At 47.7% G+C, this 22,516-nt stretch overlaps 1 protein-coding gene across 2 annotated transcripts in view; it reads right to left on the reverse strand.

Annotated features, from left to right (window-relative positions):
• The window catches only part of TMC7 (transmembrane channel like 7), a 135,331-nt gene that overhangs the window by 73,910 nt on the left and 38,905 nt on the right, over nucleotides 1–22,516 (reverse strand). The window contains exon 2 of one of the 2 annotated variants that reach the window (XM_063934405.1): nucleotides 1,584–1,824. In XM_063934405.1, coding sequence (XP_063790475.1) covers nucleotides 1,584–1,824 — 241 coding nt within the window. The remainder of the gene's footprint in view (nucleotides 1–1,583; nucleotides 1,825–22,516) is intronic. The other variant, XM_063934406.1, reaches the window with a different exon arrangement.

The raw sequence follows: 22,516 nt of genomic DNA on the forward strand, positions 1-22,516 counted from the left end.
GCCCAAAAGTAGGCCTTTTCACCCATTTCTGCTCACCACCTCAGAAGGCTACGAGCAGAAATTAGGGCGTTTGCAGCACATGTGCCTGATCAGAACAACAATTGAATTGCTCCATCGGGTGCCCATTACTTATTGCTGCCTAAAGAACAACTGAATTGCCTCTAAACTATCAGTCATCAAGCCAGTTGCAGGGTGCTTTCTGAGCTTGATTGCAAATAATAGGAAAACAGATTGCAGTGCAGTTGACAACCTATAAACCTGTCAACATTTCCAATTGTACTCGTAAAATCAGGATAATTTCAATCACATTCCAAATCCCTTGTACCATGCTCATTTATTTTTTTGAAATGCTGTTCTGGCAAATCAAGAGAGTAGATCTCCTTGGGGAGATGGCAGTGCAATGCACATGAGCACTTTATCAAAGTGGTGAAATAGCAGGAACAGGAAAAATCTTTCTTGCCCACTGTCATATCAGGGTCATCCTAACAGCATAGTAGGGCAAAGCAATGCACTAAGGCCCCTACACACCGATTTCTGGGAAACGAAAATAAAAAAAAGTATAACATCATCCCCCCCCCCACCACCACCACCACACACACCTTTTCACGTTTCCATACAGTGAATGGCTGTCAGCACTCTTATTGGTGGATAGCTCCTGCCATCCACCAATCAGCATGTTCACAGCAATTCACTGTCTGGCTGCAGGCTGGGAGACAGGTAGAGATTTCTGCATCAACCGCTCTGATTGTGTGACCACCACCCACCCCTGCTCAAAGACCACCAGTGCCAGATTACCAAACAGGCAGAGTAGGTATCCGTCTACGGGCCCCATGACAATGGCTCAAAATGATATTGATTTTATCTTGAAAGAAAATTACAATCAAGCTTTCTTAAATTGTTTCCAAAAGATAGAAAAAAAAAATCAACTAAAACAAAAACTTTACATTAAAGAGAAACATTTTGCATGATTTGATATGAAATTTTACAATAAAAATGATTTTTTTTAAATAAAAACAGACTATAGAGAAAATACTGTACTAATGTAATGTTACACACTTTTGTTTAATAACATTAATAATTGATAATGTTTGTTTTGTGCAATAAAATTGGTTTATTAAAATTATTGGTTGTTAAAATTAAAAACGTAATAGGAGATAATTTGTGAGGGGGAATCCGAGATTCTGACTGCCTAGGGCCTCCACAGGGTTTAATCTGGCACTGAAGATTGGCCTGCGTCATATGCTCGATGTGACTAGCACCTTGATAAAGTGTTCATTGGTCCTACAGATGTGGCTGCACTGATCTTACCAGCGAATGGTGTCTGCATTGTGATAGCCCCATAAGGCTGCATAGAAAAATCTGGGAACCCGGGGTGACATCTAGCCACGAGGGGGACGAATTGCAATGCAAATGCAAACGTTTCCATGCCACTGCAACAGCTAGTCGCCCCCTTTACGGTTAATTGGATTGACCCCTAACAGTGGTAGAATAAGAGTCATTCATTATTTTGGATTTCTATCATTCTTGTCCATCACATGCTTAATCAACAACAAACACTCAAATTTAAGAGCAGTCATAGAAACCTCAATTTCCTTTTTTCCTGCATACTGAGAGCATGATCCCGCGGAGGAACACTTAGGTCACCATCCACAGATTCCTGGCGACTCAGCTCCCGGGATAGTGAAGCTTTCAGCCGCCGACTACTTTTGCGTGTTTCAATGGTTCCATAATTTGAAGGCTTCCGTCTTAACAGGGATTGGTAACTTGGTAACTCACACAAAAATTGATTAGGACGTACCACATTCTCATCTGGGAGGAAAACATCTGAAAGAGAAATCAGATTTAAGTCATACAATATAAAAAAGAACCACACCTTAACCTCAGATTATCTCCATATAACTTGGTGCAGCGGAGAGAGTATTACTTGTATTTGTTTTTACCAGGTGATCAGTCTCATGTGAACAAAGACTCATGAGAACAATCCTGAATGCTAGGGGACTGCAAGATGTCAGGCGTACATGGTTAACGTGATTTCTGGCCATTATGATATAAAATAAGATTAATTGTGGACAGCCATAGTGATTGTGCAGAACTAAAAATCTGTTAATTTCAAATGCCGAGGCCTGAAGAGTAACTCACAAAAGCATAAGCAAATGTTGCAGGAACCTATTAAAACTGCAAATATGTGTTGTACAGATTGTGAGCAGCATGGATGGTGTAATGGTTAGCATTACTGTCTCACAGCACTCCGGTATTGGGTACAATTCCCAACACAGCCCTAACTGTGTGGAGTTTATATATTCTCTCCATATTTGCATGGGTTACTCTGGTTTTCTCCCACACTCCAAAAATGTACTAGTAGGTTAACTGGCTACTGTCAAAAAAAAAGAAAAATTGTTGTGTGTAGAAGATAGGGAAAACAAACCATAATGGAGCAGGGACTGACGTGAAGCGCTGCAGAATATGGCCTGATTCATATAGGTAAGTAAAGCAAAAAAGTAAATAACGGTGTCTGGAACAAACCATATTGCCATGCAAGAGGTGCAAATACATTTGTTTTTTTCTGTGCAGGGTAAATACTAGCTGCTTTTGCATGTAGCTTACAAATGACAAATGTTAAACCACTTTATTCTTACACTGCAATTTAGATTTCAGTTTGAACCATACTTGCCTACTCTCCCGGAAGCTGCGGGAGGCACCCGATGTGGGGCGGGGCTTAATGAGGTCACAGCCCGGCCCCAACCCCCAAAGTCTCCTGCAGCTTCTCCTCTCCAGGAGAAGTAGTCAAGTATGGTTTGAACACACCCCACCGAAATATAAATCTCTCTGCGAGTTTCATCTGCCCCACCTACAGTGCAACATAGTTTTGGCAAGTTGCTTGCTTTTCTTACAAACATGAATCAGGTCCTGTATGTGTGCTATATAAATTGGTAATAAATAATAAATGGGGTGGACTTCCTGTTCCGGCTCTGGCGGGGATGTCAGCTTGCTAGTGCTGCTCCTCTGTGCCAGCAGCTTCTCCCCCCGCTCCCGCCCGACTCCGGGTGCCGCCAGCCGAACCGCCTCCGCTGACGAAGGGAAGCCACCTGCTGTGCATGGAGAGGTTTCTTGCCTTCTCCATGCCCAGTTAACAACAGCGCCGCCGCCGAGATCAGCGGAGCAGCGGATCCAAATGGCGGCCGCGGCTTCTCCCTCAACTTCCAGCGATGCCTCTAATCCTACCTGGCTGATGATGCTGGGACCCCTCCTGACCCTCCCTGCTCCCCTCTGGCCAGCTATATGGGCATTGTGCGGGCTATAAACTCCACTATGGCCCCCCTCATGCAGGAGCAGGCTGCATCTTTCAAATAAGCCTTACAGGAAACTAATGCCAACATCCAGCAGCTTACTCACAAAGTGCATACTACTGAGGTTACACTGGGAGAGACTTTTCAGGATGTTTTCACTCTTAAGCAATATGAGGTCCTGCATAAACAGCATCTTCAAGTCCTGGATAAACTGGACAGTTTGGAAAACAGGTCTAGGAGAAATAATCTCCGTATTGTGGGACTACCTGAATCTCTTAAAGAGAAAGCGCTCACTCAATTCTTAACCACTACCCTGCTGGACCTGCTTGATGTGAATGACTCCCTGCTCTGACCTGGTTGTGGAACGGGCGCACCATATCGGTCCGGCCCGGGCCAATACGAACTCCCGGCCACGGGTCACCATTTTTCACTGCCTCAATTTCCTGCACCGCGAGGTCATCTGGCAGGCCTCCAGGAAGCAACGTCCTTTGATGTGGGAAAGCCACAAGCTCTTGATATTCCAGGACTACTTGGCCGAAGGGCTCGCAAGGCGTTCTCTACGGTCTGTGCGGATCTGGTAAAATCTGTCCGTCGCTTTGCCCTTATGTTTCCTGCCCGGCTGCGGCTCTTTGTCAGAGATTCTACTGTGGATTTCTCTACTCCTGATGATGCCACGCAGTATCTAAGGGAGAAGGCTTCCGCGCGTGACCATTCTGTCTCCCCTGCCCAGTTCCGGCTGGACTCTTGTGATTGATACACATATTTTGGTGACCTTTTGTTGTTTATTGCAATATATATCTTGATATTTCTACGGTGATACCGGGAATTCTTCCCTAGCTTATATATGCTGATGCCGTTTTACTATTGTTCTGTTTCTCTCTCTTCTAATTTTCTATAGGTTTATTATAATGTAATTCTGGATTTATTACTGAAATTTATTTTCCTATTTTTACCCCTCTCTCCCTCCTCCCCTCCCCCCCCCCCACCCCCTCGCTGGCGGTGTGTGGTGGTTCACGGATATCAGTTTACCACAAGCAGTCTTCATCATTTATTTTTTATTTTGGTATATTCTACATTATTGACTAAGAAGATGCTGCTTTATTATTCGCTGCAGCCCTATGGGGCTTTAGTTCTGTTATGTTTTCTTATTGTTGTACTCATGTTATTGTTATGCCTAGGAAGTCTGGTCTCTTGTTTTCAAGACCTTTTGGGAGGCCTCTCCTCCCTCCTTTCCGATGGTTTCTCTTTCTTCATTCCTACTTCTTTCCGATTTCTCTGTGGTTCTTTCTTACTCTTTTCTTCTCTATTTCCCACACTTCCCTCCCCCTCCTCATCCGCGAGGATTCCTGTTCAGGTTATATGATTGGTGCCTGCTCGCTACCGGGTTATGCTGCTGCGTTTGTTTGAGCAGAACTTCTGCCTTTTATTTTTTACCCTTTTTTAATTTTGTAGGATGGTTCCCTTAATATTTGGTTGGTGGAATGTGGGTGGGATCCACTCACCTGCTAAGACAGGGGTGGGGAACCTCCGGCCCGCGGGCCGTATAAGGCCCGCGAAGCCGTTTGGTCCGGCCCACCCGCTCCTCTCAGTGAGACACGCCGCCGCACAGTCCGGCGGCAGCGTGTCTCAGCTGTCACCACACGGAGGAGAGCGCGGCTATTGTCGGGCGGCGGCGGCGTGTAGGACTTGAAACCAGCCGCCGGTTCGTGAGCCAATCAGAGCTCGCAGACCGGCAGCCAATCAGGAGCCGCGGCTGCCGGTCCGCGAGCTCTGATTGGCTCTCGAACCGGCGGCTGGTTTCAAGTCTTACACGCCGCCGCCCAACATAGCCGCGCTCTCCTCCGTGTACCCGCTGAAAGGAGCCGTAAGCGGGACGGAGACGGGGGGGGGGGGGTTATCTGTATACCTGGCACTGTGAGGGGCATCTGTATACCTGGCACTGTGAGGGGCATCTGTATACCTGGCACTGTGAGGGGCATTTGTATACCTGGCACTGTGAGGAGCATCTGTATACCTGGCACTGTGGGGACATCTGTATACCTGGCACTGTGGGGACATCTGTATACCTGGCACTGTGAGGGGCATTTGTATACCTGGCACTGTGGGGGCATCTGTATACCTGGCACTGTGAGGGGCATCTGTATACCTGGCACTGTGAGGGGCATCTGTATACCTGGCACTGTGAGGGGCATCTGTATACCTGGCACTGTGAGGGGCATCTGTATACCTGGCACTGTGAGGGGCATCTGTATACCTGGCACTGTGGAGGCAATTGTGGATCTGGCACTGCACTATTGGGGGCATATGTGTATCACGTCCCATTTTAACTGGCCACACCCATTTTTTGGGCGCGCGCGGGGGCAGACTTGTATGGCCCCCGAAGGATTTTATAAATATCCAAATGGCCCTCGGTAGAAAAAAGGTTCCCCACCCCTGTGCTAAGAGGACAAAGCTTTACACTTATATCCGTAAAAAATAAGAATTTACTCACCGGTAATTCTATTTCTCGTAGTCCGTAGTGGATGCTGGGAACTCCGTAAGGACCATGGGGAATAGCGGGCTCCGAAGGAGGCTGGGCACTCTAGAAAGATTTATGACTACCTGGTGTGCACTGGCTCCTCCCACTATGACCCTCCTCCAAGCCTCAGTTAGGACACTGTGCCCGGACGAGCAGACATAATAAGGAAGGATTTAGAATCCCGGGTAAGACTCTTACCAGCCACACCAATCACACCGTACAACTCGTGATACTATATCCAGTTTGACAGTATGAAAACAACTGAGCCTCTCAACAGATGGCTCAACAATAACCCTTTAGTTAACAATAACTATTTACAAGTATTGCAGACAATCCGCACTTGGGATGGGCGCCCAGCATCCACTACGGACTACGAGAAATAGAATTACCGGTGAGTAAATTCTTATTTTCTCTAACGTCCTAGTGGATGCTGGGAACTCCGTAAGGACCATGGGGATTATACCAAAGCTCCCAAACGGGCGGGAGAGTACGGATGACTCTGTAGCACCGAATGAGAGAACTCCAGGTCCTCCTCAGCCAGGGTATCAAATTTGTAGAATTTTGCAAACGTGTTTGCCCCTGACCAAGTAGCTGCTCGGCAAAGTTGTAAAGCCGAGACCCCTCGGGCAGCCGCCCAAGATGAGCCCACCTTCCTTGTGGAATGGGCATTTACAGATTGTGGCTGTGGTAGGCCTGCCACAGAATGTGCAAGCTGAATTGTACTACAAATCCAGCGAGCAATAGACTGCTTAGAAGCAGGAGCACCCAGCTTGTTGGGTGCATACAGGATAAACAGCGAGTCAGAGTTTCTGACTCCAGCCGTCCTGGAAACATATATTTTCAGAACCCTGACAACGTCTAGCAACTTGGAGTCCTCCAATTCACTAGTAGCCGCCGGCACCACAATAGGCTGGTTCAGGTGAAAACGCTGACACCACCTTAGGAAGAAATTGGGGACGAGTCCTCAATTCTGCCCTATCCATATGGAAAATCAGATAAGGGCTTTTACATGATAAAGCCGCCAATTCTGACACTCGCCTGGCTGAAGCCAAGGCCAATAACATGACCACTTTCCACGTGAGATATTTTAGATCCACGGTTTTTAGTGGCTCAAACCAATGTGATTTTAAGAAAACTCAACACCACGTTGAGATCCCAAGGTGCCACAGGGGGCACAAACGGGGGCTGAATATGCAGCACTCCTTTCACAATGCCTGAACTTCAGGTACTGAAGCTAATTCTTTTTGAAAGAAAATCGACAGAGCCGAGATCTGTACTTTAATGGAGCCTAGACTTAGGCCCATATTCACTCCTGCTTGCAGGAAATGTAGAAATCGACCTAGTGGAAATTCCTCTGTTGGGGCCTTTTTGGCCTCGCACCATGCAACATATTTCCGCCACATGCGGTGATAATGCTTTGCCGTAACATCTTTCCTGGCTTTAATAAGCGCAGGAATGACTTCTTCCGGAATACCCTTTTCCTTCAGGATCCGGCGCTCAATCGCCATGCCGTCAAACGCAGCCGCGGTAAGTCTTGGAACAGACAGGGCCCCTGCTGAAGCAGGTCGTGTCTGAGTGGCAGAGGCCATGGGTCCTCTGATATCATTTCCTGAAGTTCCGGGTTCCAAGCCCTTCTTGGCCAATCCGGAACCACGAGTATCGTTCTTACTCCTCGCCATCTTATTATTCTCAGTACCTTTGGTATGAGAGGCAGAGTAGGGAACACATAAACCGACTGGTACACCCACGGTGTCACTAGAGCGTCCACAGCTATCGCCTGAGGGTCCCTTGACCTGGCGCAATATCTCTTTAGCTTTTTGTTGAGGCGGGACGCCATCATGTCCACCTGTGGCCTTTCCCAACGGTTTACCAACAGCAGGAAGACTTCTGGATGAAGTCCCCACTCTCCCGGGTGTAGGTCGTGTCTGCTGAGGAAGTCTGCTTCCCAGTTGTCCACTCCCGGAATGAACACTGCTGACAGTGCTAGTACATGATTTTCCGCCCATCGGAGAATCCTTGTGGCTTCTGCCATTGCCATCCTGCTTCTTGTGCCGCCCTGTCGGGTCACATGGGCGACTGCCGTGATGTTGTCTGACTGTATCAGTACCGGCTGGTTTTGAAGCAGGGGTCTTGCCTGACTTAGGGCATTGTAAATGGCCCTCAGTTCCAGAATTTATATGTAGGGAAGTCTCCTGACTTGACCATAGGCCCTGGAAGTTTCTTCCCTGTGTGACTGCTCCCCAGCCTTGAAGGCTGGCATCCGTGGTCACCAGGACCCAGTCCTGTATGCCGAAACTGCGGCCCTCTAGAAGATGAGCACCCTGCATCCACCACAGTAGAGACACCCTGGTCTTTGGAGACTGGGTTATCATTTGATGCATTTGAAGATGCGATCCCGACCACTTATCTAAGAGGTCTCACGGGAAGGTCCTCGCATGGAACCTGCAGAATGGAATTGCTTCGTATGAAGCCACCATTTTTCCCAGGACTCGTGTGCAACGATGCACCGATACCCTTTTTGGTTTTAGGAGGTCTCTGACTAGAGATGACAGCTCCTTGGCTTTCTCCTGCGGGAGAAACACTTTTTTCTGTTCTGTGTCCAAAATCATCCCCAGGAACAGTAAGCGAGTGGAAGGAACCAGCTGTGACTTTGGAATGTTCATAATCCAGCCATGCTGTTGTAGCACCTCCTGAGATAGTGCTACTCCGACCAGTAACTGCTCCCTGGACCTTGCCTTTATAAGGAGATCATCCAAGTATGGGATAAATAAAAACTCCCTTTTTATTTTGAAGGAGTATCATCATTTCTGCCATTACCTTGGTAAACACCCTCGGTGCCGTGGACAGTCCAAACGGTAGTGTCTGGAATTGGTAATGGCAATCCTGTACCACAATCTGAGGTACTCCTGGTGAGGAAGGTAAATAGGGACATGCAGGTAAGCATCCTTGATGTCCAGGGATACCATGTAATCCCCCTCGTCCAGGCTTGCAATAAACGCCCTGAGCGATTCCATCTTGAACTTTGTTATGTAAGTGTTCAAGGATTTCCATTTTAAAATGGGTCTCACCGAACCGGCTGGTTTCGGTACCACAAACAGTGTGGAATAGTAACCCCGTCCTTATTGAAGTAGGGGCACCTTGACTATCACCTGCTGGGAATACAGCTTGTGAATTGCCTCTAGCACAGCCTCCCTGCCTGAGGGAGTTGTCGGCAAGGCAGATTTGAGTAAACGGCGGGGGGGAGACGCCTCGACTTCCAGCTTGTACCGCTGAGATACTACTTGAAGGATCCAGGGATCCACCTGTGAGCGAGCCCACTGATCGCTGAAATTTTTGAGGCGGCCCCCCACCGTACCTGGCTACGCCTGTGGAGCCCCCGCGTCATGCGGTGGACTCAGAGGAAGCAGGGGAAGAATTTTGATTCTGGAGACTGGCTGCTGGTGCAGCTTTTTCCTCTTCCCTCGTTTGACCCGCCTGCTTTTTTGAAGCCAAAAGGACTGTACCTGATAATACAGTGCGTTTCTTAGGCTGTGAGGAAACCTGAGGTAAAATATTTTCATCCCAGCTGTTGCTGTGGATACGAGGTCCCAGAGACCATCCCCAACCAATTCCTCACCCTTATAAGGCTCTATGTGCCTTTTAAAGTCAGCATCACCTGTCCAGTGTCGGGTCTCCAATACCCTCCTGACAGAATGGACATTGCAATAATTCAGGATGCCAGCCGGCAAAATATTCCTCTGTGCATCCCTCATATATAAGACGACGTCTTATGTTCGCAAAATAGTATCCCTGTTTGAAAGGGGTACAGACCACGCTGCAGCAGTCTGCAGGGCTCAGTCTAGTACCTGAGTGTGTAATTACAGACTTCAGGATAGCCTCCTGCTATTTATCAGCAGGTACCTTCAAAGTGGCCGTATCCTAAGACGGCAGTGCCACCTTGACAAACGTGTGAGCGCCTTATCCACCCTAGGGGATATCTCCCAGCGTAACTTATCCTCTGGCGGGAAAGGGTACGCCATCAGTAACTTGTTAGAAATTACCAGTTTCTTATCGGGGAAACCCACGCTTTTTCACACTTCATTCACTCATTTGATGGGGGAACAAAACACTGCCTGCTTTTTCTCCCCACACATAAAACCCTTTGTTTTTAGTGGTACTTGGGTTAATGTCAGAAATGTGTAACACATTTTATATTGCCGGGATCATGTAACGGATGTTCCTAGTGGATTGTGTATATGTCTCAACCTCGTCGACACTGGAGTCAGACTCCTTGTCGACATCTGTGTCTGCCATCTGAGGGAGCGTTGATGGCCTTCGAGACGTCTGGGCAGGCGCGGGCTGAGAAGCCGGCTGTCCCATAGCTGTTACGTCATCCAGCCTTTTATGTAAGGAGTTGACACTGTCGGTTAATACCTTCCACCTATCCATCCACTCTGGTTCAGCCCACAGGGGCGACATCTCATTTATCGGCATCTGCTCCGCCTCCACATAAGTCTCCTCATCAAACATGTCGACACAGCCGTACCGACACACCGCACACACACAAGGAATGCTCCAATGAGGACAGGACCCACAAAAGCCCTTTGGGGGGACAGAGTGAGAGTATGCCAGCACACACCAGAGCGCTATATAATGCAGGGACTAACTGAGTTATGTCCCCTATAGCTGCTTTTATATAATTTATACTGCGCCTAAATTTAGTGCCCCCCCTCTCTGTTTTAACCCTGTTCTGTAGTGTAGACTGCAGGGGAGAGCCAGGGAGCTTCCCTCCAACGGAGCTGTGAGGGAAAAATGGCGCCAGTGTGCTGAGGAGATAGGCTCCGCCCCTTTTTCGCTGACTTTTCTCCCGCATTTTTATGGAATCTGGCAGGGGTTAATATACATCCATATAGCCCTGGGGGTTATATGTGATGTATTTTTGCCAGCCAAGGTGTTTATATTGCTGCTCAGGGCGCCCCCCCCCCCCAGCGCCCTGCACCCATCAGTGACCGGAGTGTGTGGTGTGCATGAGGAGCAATGGCGCACAGCTGCAGTGCTGTGCGCTACCTTGGTGAAGACTGATGTCTTCTGCCGCCGTTTTTCCGGACCTCTTCTTGCTTCTGGCTCTGTAAGGGGGACGGCGGCGCGGCTCCGGGACCGAACACCAAGGACTGGGCCTGCGGTCGATCCCTCTGGAGCTAATGGTGTCCAGTAGCCTAAGAAGCCCGATCCGGCTGCAAGCAGGCGAGTTCGCTTCTTCTCCCCTTAGTCCCTCGCTGCAGTGAGCCTGTTGCCAGCAGGTCTCACTGAAAATAAAAAACCTAAATCTATACTTTCTTTCTAAGGGCTCAGGAGAGCCCCTAGTGTGCATCCAACCTCGGCCGGGCACAAGATCTAACTGAGGCTTGGAGGAGGGTCATAGTGGGAGGAGCCAGTGCACACCAGGTAGTCATAAATCTTTCTAGAGTGCCCAGCCTCCTTCGGAGCCCGCTATTCCCCATGGTCCTTACGGAGTTCCCAGCATCCACTAGGACGTTAGAGAAAAGGTATTGATGTAATTATGCTCCAGGAAACACATTTGATGCCGCCGGAAGTTTTGAAACTGAATGTTATGGGGTACTCTGTATTATCGGCAGCCTCCTTTACATCTAAAAAAAAACGTGTAGTGGTTACCTTAGGTAGGAAGCAACCATCTCCTACCCTCCATTCCTCTATTAGTGACCCCTTAGGCCGCTATGTAATATCTGAGGTTACGCTGGTCCATACCAAGTATGTACTTTTCAACCTTTACGCCCCAAATACTTATTCTAAACGTTTTATGCAGTGTATTGTGGCTGAACCTTCCCCTTTTAGTGATTCTACTATTTTAATTAGTGGCGATTTTAATTTGGTGGCTTCCACAACTATAGACCGACAGCAGCACCCCCCCCCCCCCCCCCCACGCCACCCTCCCCCACTCCATCCCCTGGGGGTTCTGCAGTTGGCTTCCTCGCTCCGCTTGGTGGACGTTTGGAGAACTTTCCACCCCATTGATAAGGAGTTCACGTGTTTGTCTGCGGCTCACACCCCCCTGTCTCGTATGGACTATTTTTTATTATCCTGTGACGCTTTACCTAAGGTAGTTGACTCGGCTATAGAACCCATTGGCTTGTCCGACCATGCTCTGATTTGGGTCTCGATTGCCTCTCCAATTGACTGTGGCTCTTACAGACCATGGCGTTTTCAGTCCTACCTGACTAATTCTGTCGCCTTTCGTAATATCGGCCTATCGCCCATCAAATGATCCAGATGTGTACCCAACTTGAAAGTAATAAAGACAGGAGTACATCGTTCCTCACTAATAAGGCTACATAATGGACCTTTAATAAAGTCCCACACTGATAGCTATACTGGCAGCAAGAGCCAAACCCACTCTTCACAAAGCATTTCTCGGCCTGTCCATTCAAACTTGGCTTCACTGAGCCTCCTCTGTTAACCAAGGAGCTACAAGCTGGTAACAAATTCTTATGAAAACTCTGCTAACTACAATTAGATAAATGTATACTTGTGGGTGGTTACACTTATAAACAAATAAATTATGTACATAAGGAGTATTTTGTTTACATAAATTGCCTTCAACTTCCTGTTCTGAGAAAATGGGCATTTTATTTTTAATTTGGGGGCATTTTATTTTTAATTTGGGCAGCAGATATCTGTGCTGCAAAAAGCAACACTGTTTTAACAAAAAAATAAACCACCACTCCAGAATATGCATGCAGTGTGATCCGGGACCATGAGAGAGACAGGCCCAGTGCCACAGGACCCGGCCGGCCACTAGGTGGGGAAGTGTGGGAGCGGAAAGGGGGAGGGGTGTGGAGCAAACTTAAAAAAAAAAAAGTAGACATCTTTGAAGTAGTACTATAGAAAAAGAGAGGCAAGTACGGCAAATATCCACAAGAAGGCACAAAAAACAATGTTCTTTTAGCTACTACAGCAGTAGAAAAGTTAATGTTATATAACTCATCTTAATTACAGGAGTTGTTTAAACGGAATTGGTATGTTTAACCAACAGATGGGATGCCGGCTGTCAATATACAGACAGCGGCATCCCGTCTGTTGGAATCCCAGCAGCGAGGCCCCTCGCGGTCTCACTGCGCTCACAATGCTTCGGGCCCGGTGGCTTGCTTCGCTTGCCACAGGTTATATTCACACTTGGTTGGTGGTGTGGACCCACCAACCAAGTGGTAATACCCAGCGGAGGTCGGGATTCCGTCCGGCAGTATTTTACCAGCTGTTGGGATGCCGGCATCGGTCTCCTGAATGCAGGAATCACGACAGACGGTATTTTAACTGCATCCCGTACAAACATACAGTAAATTAGTATAAAATTACCTTTAGTTCAGTCAGTTTCAAATGTTTCTGACAGTAAATGTAGCATTTTCACCAAACAGATAAAAAATAAATGTAAAATGCTGCACAAACTGTATAAAGCTATTCACTATAAAAAGATAAAAATTGCTCATGAAAATGCCAATACAGTTTTTCACAGCATTTAGTAAGCTTCAGAAGCATGTGGCTTCTAATGTAAGTGGCTGATATTATGACAGGAATATTGCTGAACAATATCACGTGTTTTCAAGGGATGAGTATGATTTACTTACAATCAAAATCTGAACAGTCAAAATACAGACAACTATTTACCAATGGCCAAAATACCGACAAGATCAAAATACAAACATGGTCAAAATTAGAGATGTGCACCGGAAATTTTTCGGGTTTTGTGTTTTGGATTCGGTTCCACAGCCGTGTTTTGGATTCGGACGCGTTTTGGCAAAACCTCCCTGAAAATTTTGTAGGATTCGGGTGTGTTTTGGATTCGGGTGTTTTTTTTTTCAAAAAACCCTCAAAAACAGCTTAAATCATAGAATTTGGGGGTAATTTTGATCCTATAGTATTATTAACCTCAATAACCATAATTTCCAGTCTATTCTGAACACCTCACAATATTATTTTTAGTCCTAAAATTTGCACTGAGGTAGCTGGATGACTAAGCTAAGCGACCGAAGTGGGCGGCACAAACACCTGGCCCATCTAGGAGTGGCACTGCAGTGTCAGACAGGATGGCACTTAATAAAATTGGCCCCAAACATCACATGATGCAAAGATAAATAAAAAATAAATAAAAATAAAAAAAGAGGTGAAAGATGGAATTGTGCTTGGGCCCTCCCACCCACCCTTATGTTGTATAAACAGGACATGCACACTTTAACAAACCCATCATTTCAGCCACAGGGTCTGCCACACTACTGTGGCTGAAATGACTGGTTGGTTTGGGCCCAACCAAAAAAAGAAGCAGTCAATCTCTCCTTGCTCAAACTGGCTCTACAGAGGCAAGATGTCCACCTCATCATCATCCTCCGATTCCTTACCTCTTTCACTGTGTACATCCCCCTCCTCACAGAGAATTAATTTGTCCCCACTGGAAATCACCATCTCAGGTCCCTGTGTACTTTCTGGAGGCAATTGATGGTGAATGTCTCCACGGAGGAATTGATTATAATTAATTTTGATGAACATCATCTTCTCCACATTTTGTGGAAGTAACCTCGTACGCTGATCGCTGACAAGATGACTGGCTGCACTAAACACTCTTTCGGAGTACACACTGGAGGGGGGGCAACTTAGGTAAAATAAAGCCAGTTTGTGCAAGGGCCTCCAAATTGCCTCTTTTTCCTGCCAGTATACGTACGGACTGTCTGACGTGCCTACTTGGATGCGGTCACTCATATAATCCTCCACCATTCTTTCAATGGTGACAGAATCATATGCAGTGACAGTAGACGACATGTCAGTAATCGTTGGCAGGTCCTTCAGGCCGTACCAGATGTCAACACTCGCTCCAGACTGCACTGCATCACCGCCAGCAGGTGGGCTCGGAATTCTTAGCCTTTTCCTAGCAGCCCCAGTTGCGGGAGAATGTGAAGGAGGAGCGGTTGACGGGTCACGTTCCGCTTGAGTTGACAATTTTCTCACCAGCAGGTCTTTGAACCTCTGCAGACTTTGTCTGCTGGAAAGAGAGATACAACGTAGGCTTTAAACCTAGGATCGAGCACGGTGGACAAAATGTAGTGCTCTGATTTCAACAGATTGACCACCCTTGAATCCTGGCAAAGTGAATGAAGGGCTCCATCCACAAGTCCCACATACTTAGCGGAATCGCTCCGTTTTAGCTCCTCCTTCAATCTCTCCAGCTGCTTCTGCAAAAGCCTGATGAGGGGAATGACCTGACTCAGGTTGGCAGTGTCTGAACTGACTTCATGTGTGGCAAGTTCAAAGGGTTGCAGAACCTTGCACAACGTTGAAATCATTCTCCACTGCGCTTTAGTCAGGTGCATTCCCCCTCCTTTGCCTATATCGTAGGCAGATGTATAGGCTTAAATGGCCTTTTGCTGCTCCTCTATCCTCTGACGCATATAGAGGGTTGAATTCCACCTCGTTACCACCTCTTGCTTCAGATGATGGTGGGGCAGGTTCAGGAGTGTTTGCTGGTGCTCCAGTCTTCGGCACGCGGTGGCTGAATGCCGAAAGTGGCCCGCAATTCTTCGGGCCACCGACAGCATCTCTTGCACGTCCCTGTCATTTTAAAAAAAATTCTGCACCACCAAATTCAATGTTTGTGCAAAACATGGGACGTGCTGGAATTTGCCCACATGTAATGCACGCGCAATATTGGTGGCGTTGTCTGATGTCACAAATCCCCAAGAAAGTCCAATTGGGGTAAGCCATTCTGCGATGATGTTCCTCAGTTTCCGTAAGAGGTTGTCAGCTGTGTGCCTCTTAAGGAAAGCGGTGATACAAAGCGTAGCCTGCCTAGGAACGAGTTGGTGTTTGCGAGATGCTGCTACTGGTGCCGCTGCTGCTGTTGCGGGAGGCAATACATCTACCCAGTGGGCTGTCACAGTCATATAGTCCTGAGTCTGCCCTGCTCCACTTGTCCACATGTCCGTGGTTAAGTGGACATTGGGTACAACTGCATTTTTTAGGACACTGGTGAGTCTTTTGCTAACGTCTGTGTACATTCTTGGTATCGCCTGCCTAGAGAAGTGGAACCTAGATGGTATTTGGTACCGGGGTCACACTACCTCAAGAAATTCTCTAAGTCCCTGTGAACTAACGCCGAACACCAGACACACGTCTAACACCAACACAGCTGCCAAGGCCTGAGTGATCCGCTTTGCAACAGGATGACTGCTGTCATATTTCATCTTCCTCGCAAAGGACTGTTGGACAGTCAATTGCTTACTGGAAGTAGTACAAGTGGTCTTCCGACTTCCCCTCTGGGATGATCGACTCCCAGCAGCAACAACAGCAGCAGTAGGCGTTACACTCAAGGATCCATCGGAGGAATCCCAATCAGGAGAGGACTCGTCAGACTTGCCAGTGACATGGCCTGCAGGACTATTGGCGTTCCTGTCTAAGGAGGAAATTGACACTGAGGGAGTTGGTGGTGTGGTTTGCAGGAGCTTGGGTACAAGAGGAAGGGATTTAGTTGTCAGTGGACTGCTTCCAATGTCACCCAAAGTTTTTGAACTTGTCAATGACTTCTGATGAATGCGCTCCAGGTGACGTATAAGGGAGGATGTTCCTAGGTGGTTAACGTCCTTACCCATACTTATTACAGCTTGACAAAGGCAACACACGGCTTGACACCTGTTGTCCGCATTTCTGTTGAAATAATTCCACACCGAAGAGGTGATTTTTTTTTTTGTAATTTAACCAGGCATGTCAATGGCCATATTCATCCCACGGACAACAGGTGTCTCCCCGGGTGCCTGACTTAAACAAACCACCTCACCATCAGAATCCTCCTTGTCAATTTCCTCCTCAGCGCCAGCAACACCCATATCCTCATCCTGGTGTACTTCAACAGTGACATCTTCAATTTGACTATCAGGAACTGGACTGTGGGTGCTCCTTCCAGCACTTCCAGGGGGCGTGCAAATGGTGGAAGGAGCCACCTCTTCCTGTCCAGTGTTGGGAAGGTCAGGCATCGCAACCGACACAATTGGACTCTCCTTGGGGATTTGTGATTTAGAAGAACGCACAGTTCTTTGCTGTGCTTTTGCCATCTTAACTCTTTTCAGTATTCTAACGGGAGGATGAGTGCTTCCATTCTCATGTGAAGCTGAACCACTAGCCATGAACATAGGCCAGGGCCTCAGCCATTTCTTGCCACTCCGTGTCGTAAATGGCATAGTGGCAGGTTTACGCTTCTCCTCAGACGCTTTTAATTTAGATTTTTGGGTCATTTTACTGAACTTTTGGTTTTTGGATTTTACATGCTCTCTACTATGACATTGGGCATCGGCCTTGGCAGACGACGTTGATGGCATTGAATCGTCTCTGCCACGACTAGTGGCAGCAGCTTCAGCACTAGGTGGAAGTGGATCTTGATCTTTCCGTATTTCACCCTCCACATTTTTGTTCTCCATTTTTTAATGTGTGGAATTATATACCAGTAATATTATTATATCCGTAGCAATGGCCTACTGTACTGCACAACTATATACTGTTGGTCACCAAAATGCTGCACTGTACTACTATATATACTGCTCACAAAAATGCAGCACAGATATGGAATGGATACTTGCAGTGACACAGAGCTGCAAGATACAGCAATGGCCTACTGTACTGCACAAATATATACTGTTGGTCACCAAAATGCAGCACACTGAGCACAGATATTTGCAGCACACTGAGCACAGATTTGGAGCTTTTCAAGCAGAGAACGTAGCCACGTCCTCTCCGTTCAATCTCCAATGCATGAGTGAAAATGGCGGCGACGCGCGGCTCTTTATATAGAATACGAATCTCGCGAGAATCCGACAGCGGGATGATGACGTTCGGCCGCGTTCGGGTTAACCAAGCAAGGCGGGAAGATCCGAGGCTGCCTCGGACCAGTGTAAAATAGGTGAAGTTCAGGGGGGTTCGGATCTCGACGAACCAAACCCGCTCATCTCTAGTCAAAATACAGATATTTAAAATATCGATACGTCAAAAAGTCTACATGAGTTTTTACATTTTTTGGGGGGTGTATGTCGACATAGGTCAACATGAACACCGTATAAGTGTACCGCGTCCCCTCGCATGGCTCGCTGCGCGTGGCACGCTATTATATTCCCCTTACACGTCCACTGGGATGGTAAAGTATGAACAAGTCGGTTCCAATGAAAAAATCCTGTCGACATTTTCAATGTCGGTATTTTGAGCGTGTCAGTATTCTAACTATTGTCAATGGTTGTCTGTATTTTGACCATTGGGATTTTGATTGTAGGTAAATTTACTGCATCTCGTTTTCAAGACTGTAGCAAGCAAGGTCAATGGCACATAAGCTTTGCAGTTTCATTATAGGACAACAGCTTAGAGCAGAAATGAAATCCTTATATTTGCAAACCTGTCCTTACTTGTCAGTATTGCCTCGAGGTGTAACAGTTTCTGTGATGGGGAGATATTACATGTTCAATTCTCTTTCAGTACATACTACAGAAGTTTCATTTCAGAGGAACATGGGGGCATATTCATCATCACTTAAGGGCCTGCTACACATACGGAAACGCTAATTTCTCAATATTTTACGTAACGGGCTTAATCAGATAGGGCCGCCTAATATTCAGCTAACTCCGAAAACTCTTCAGGTGGTGTTTGTTCTCGGAGACCCAATCCTTACTATGGGAAGGAGGTCCAGGGAAGCAAAGAGGACCCCCACTCCGCCGCCTCCCACTGCGCAACCCTAAGCTGTCTACATGCATGACCTCAGGTCACAAATGCAAAGAAGCCAGCACGGGGGTGGTATAGCAGTGTTAATGATAGCAGGGACAGCTTATTTTCTGGAGCAGCTGTTCCGGCACTGGAGCAATGCTAAATTGCTCTGGTATCCTCTGCCACAATTTGCCCTCCACGATGCATAGGCCCCACGATCTTGTATAGCAGTTCAAGATGCCCAGGTATATCCTGTCTTCTCAATCAGATGAGGGAAAGTATTGATTGCCCTAATGTTGCGCACCACAATAGAGCAATCATTTCTTTCCCTCTTTGTCTGATTGGTCATACATTTTTGCCTGTGGTAGCTTCCCCCACACCCCATATTCTTTTTCCAAAAAATAATTCCCCTTATAATAAGAATTTACTTACCGATAATTCTATTTCTCATAGTCCGTAGTGGATGCTGGGGACTCCGAAAGGACCATGGGGAATAGCGGCTCCGCAGGAGACTGGGCACAAAAGTAAAAAGCTTTAGGACTACCTGGTGTATACTGGCTCCTCCCCCTATGACCCTCCTCCAAGCCTCAGTTAGGATACTGTGCCCGGACGAGCGTACACAATAAGGAAGGATTTTGAATCCTGGGTAAGACTCTTACCAGCCACACCAATCACACCGTACAACTTGTGATCTGAACCCAGTTAACAGCATGATAACAGAAGGAGCCTCTGAAAAGATGGCTCACAACAACAATAACCCGATTTTTGTAACAATAACTATGTACAAGTAATGCAGACAATCCGCACTTGGGATGGGCGCCCAGCATCCACTACGGACTATGAGAAATAGAATTATCGGTAAGTAAATTCTTATTTTCTCTAACGTCCTAGTGGATGCTGGGGACTCCGAAAGGACCATGGGGATTATACCAAAGCTCCCAAACGGGCGGGAGAGTGCGGATGACTCTGCAGCACCGAATGAGAGAACTCCAGGTCCTCCTCAGCCAGGGTATCAAATTTGTAGAATTTAGCAAACGTGTTTGCCCCTGACCAAGTAGCTGCTCGGCAAAGTTGTAAAGCCGAGACCCCTCGGGCAGCCGCCCAAGATGAGCCCACTTTCCTTGTGGAATGGGCTTTTACAGATTTTGGCTGTGGCAGGCCTGCCACAGAATGTGCAAGCTGAATTGTACTACAAATCCAACGAGCAATAGTCTGCTTAGAAGCAGAAGCACCCAGCTTGTTGGGTGCATACAGGATAAACAGCGAGTCAGATTTTCTGACTCCAGCCATCCTGGAAACATATATTTTCAGGGCCCTGACTACGTCCAGTAACTTGGAATCCTCCAAGTCCCTAGTAGCCGCAGGCACCACAATAGGCTGGTTTAAGTGAAATGCTGAAACCACCTTAGGGAGAAATTGAGGACGAGTCCTCAATTCTGCCCTGTCCGTATGAAAAATTAGGTAAGGGCTTTTATAGGATAAAGCCGCCAATTCTGAAACACGCCTGGCTGAAGCCAGGGCTAACAGCATTACCACTTTCCATGTGAGATATTTTAAGTCCACAGTGGTGAGTGGTTCAAACCAATGTGATTTTAGGAACCCCAAAACTACATTGAGATCCCAAGGTGCCACTGGAGGCACAAAAGGAGGCTGTATATGCAGTACTCCCTTGACAAACGTCTGAACTTCAGGAACAGAAGCTAGTTCTTTTTGGAAGAATATTGACAGGGCCGAAATTTGAACCTTAATGGACCCTAATTTTAGGCCCATAGACAGTCCTGTTTGCAGGAAATGCAGGAATCGACCCAGTTGAAATTCCTCTGTAGGGGCCTTCCTGGCCTCGCACCACGCAACATATTTTCGCCAAATACGGTGATAATGTTGTACGGTCACATCCTTCCTGGCTTTGATCAGGGTAGGGTGTACTTCATCCGGAATGCCTTTTTCCTTCAGGATCCGGCGTTCAACCGCCATGCCGTCAAACGCAGCCGCGGTAAGTCTTGGAACAGACATGGTCCCTGCTGGAGCAGGTCCTTTCTTAGAGGTAGAGGCCACGGGTCTTCCGTGAGCATCTCTTGAATTTCCGGGTACCAAGTCCTTCTTGGCCAATCCGGAGCCACGAGTATAGTCTTTACTCCTCTCCTTCTTATGATTCTCAGTACTTTTGGTATGAGAGGAAGAGGAGGGAACACATACACTGACTGGTACACCCACGGTGTTACCAGAGCGTCCACAGCTATTGCCTGAGGGTCCCTTGACCTGGCGCAATATCTGTCCAGTTTTTTGTTGAGGCGGGACGCCATCATGTCCACCTTTGGTTTTTCCCAACGGTTCACAATCATGTGGAAGACTTCTGGGTGAAGTCCCCACTCCCCCGGGTGAAGATCGTGTCTGCTGAGGAAGTCTGCTTCCCAGTTGTCCACTCCCGGAATGAACACTGCTGACAGTGCTATCACATGATTTTCCGCCCAGCGAAGAATCCTTGCCACTTCCGTCATTGCCCTCCTGCTTCTTGTGCCGCCCTGTCTGTTTACGTGGGCGACTGCCGTGATGTTGTCCGACTGGATCAACACCGGCTGACCCTGAAGCAGAGGTCTTGCCTGACTTAGGGCATTGTATATGGCCCTGAGTTCCAGGATATTTATGTGAAGTGACGTTTCCATGCTTGACCACAAGCCCTGGAAATTTCTTCCCTGTGTGACTGCTCCCCAGCCACTCAGGCTGGCATCCGTGGTCACCAGGACCCAATCCTGAATGCCGAATCTGCGGCCCTCTAGGAGATGAGCACTCTGTAACCACCACAGGAGAGACACCCTTGTCCTTGGAGACAGGGTTATCCGCTGATGCATTTGAAGATGCGATCCGGACCATTTGTCCAGCAGATCCCACTGAAAAGTTCTTGCGTGGAATCTGCCGAATGGAATCGCTTCGTAAGAAGCCACCATCTTTCCCAGGACCCTTGTGCATTGATGTACTGACACTTGGCCTGGTCTTAGGAGGTTCCTGACTAGGTCGGATAACTCCCTGGCTTTCTCTTCCGGGAGAAACACCTTTTTCTGTACTGTGTCCAGAATCATTCCTAGGAACAGCAGACGTGTCGTCGGAATCAGCTGCGATTTTGGAATATTTAGAATCCATCCGTGCTGTCGTAGTACTACTTGAGATAGTGCTACTCCGACCTCTAACTGTTCTCTGGACCTTGCCCTTATCAGGAGATCGTCCAAGTAAGGGATAATTAAGACGCCTTTTCTTCGAAGAAGAATCATCATTTCGGCCATTACCTTGGTAAAGACCCGGGGTGCCGTGGACAATCCAAACGGCAGCGTCTGAAACTGATAGTGACAGTTCTGTTCCACAAACCTGAGGTACCCTTGGTGAGAAGGGCAAATTGGGACATGGAGGTAAGCATCCTTGATGTCCAGAGACACCATATAGTCCCCTTCTTCCAGGTTCGCTATCACTGCTCTGAGTGACTCCATCTTGAACTTGAACCTTTTTATGTAAGTGTTCAAGGATTTCAGATTTAAAATGGGTGTCACCGAGCCGTCCGGCTTCGGTACCACAAACAGCGTGGAATAATACCCCTTTCCCTGTTGTAGGAGGGATACCTTGATTATCACTTGCTGGGAATACAGCTTGCGAATGGCTTCCAATACCGCCTCCCTGTCGGGGGGAGACGTTGGTAAAGCAGACTTCAGGAACCGGCGAGGGGGAGACGTCTCGAATTCCAATTTGTACCCCTGAGATACTACCTGCAGGATCCAGGGGTCCACTTGCGAGTGAGCCCACTGCGCGCTGAAATTCTTGAGACGGGCCCCCACCGTGCCTGAGTCCGCTTGTAAGGCCCCAGCGTCATGCTGAGGACTTGGCAGAAGCGGGGGAGGGCTTCTGTTCGTGGGAAGAGGCTGTCTGCTGCAATCTTTTTCCCCTTCCTCTGCCCCGGGGCAGATATGAGTGGCCTTTTGCCCGCTTGCCCTTATGGGGACGAAAGGAC

This window comes from Pseudophryne corroboree, chromosome 7 (assembly GCF_028390025.1).
Source record: "Pseudophryne corroboree isolate aPseCor3 chromosome 7, aPseCor3.hap2, whole genome shotgun sequence".
NCBI classification, from domain to species: Eukaryota; Metazoa; Chordata; class Amphibia; order Anura; family Myobatrachidae; genus Pseudophryne; species Pseudophryne corroboree.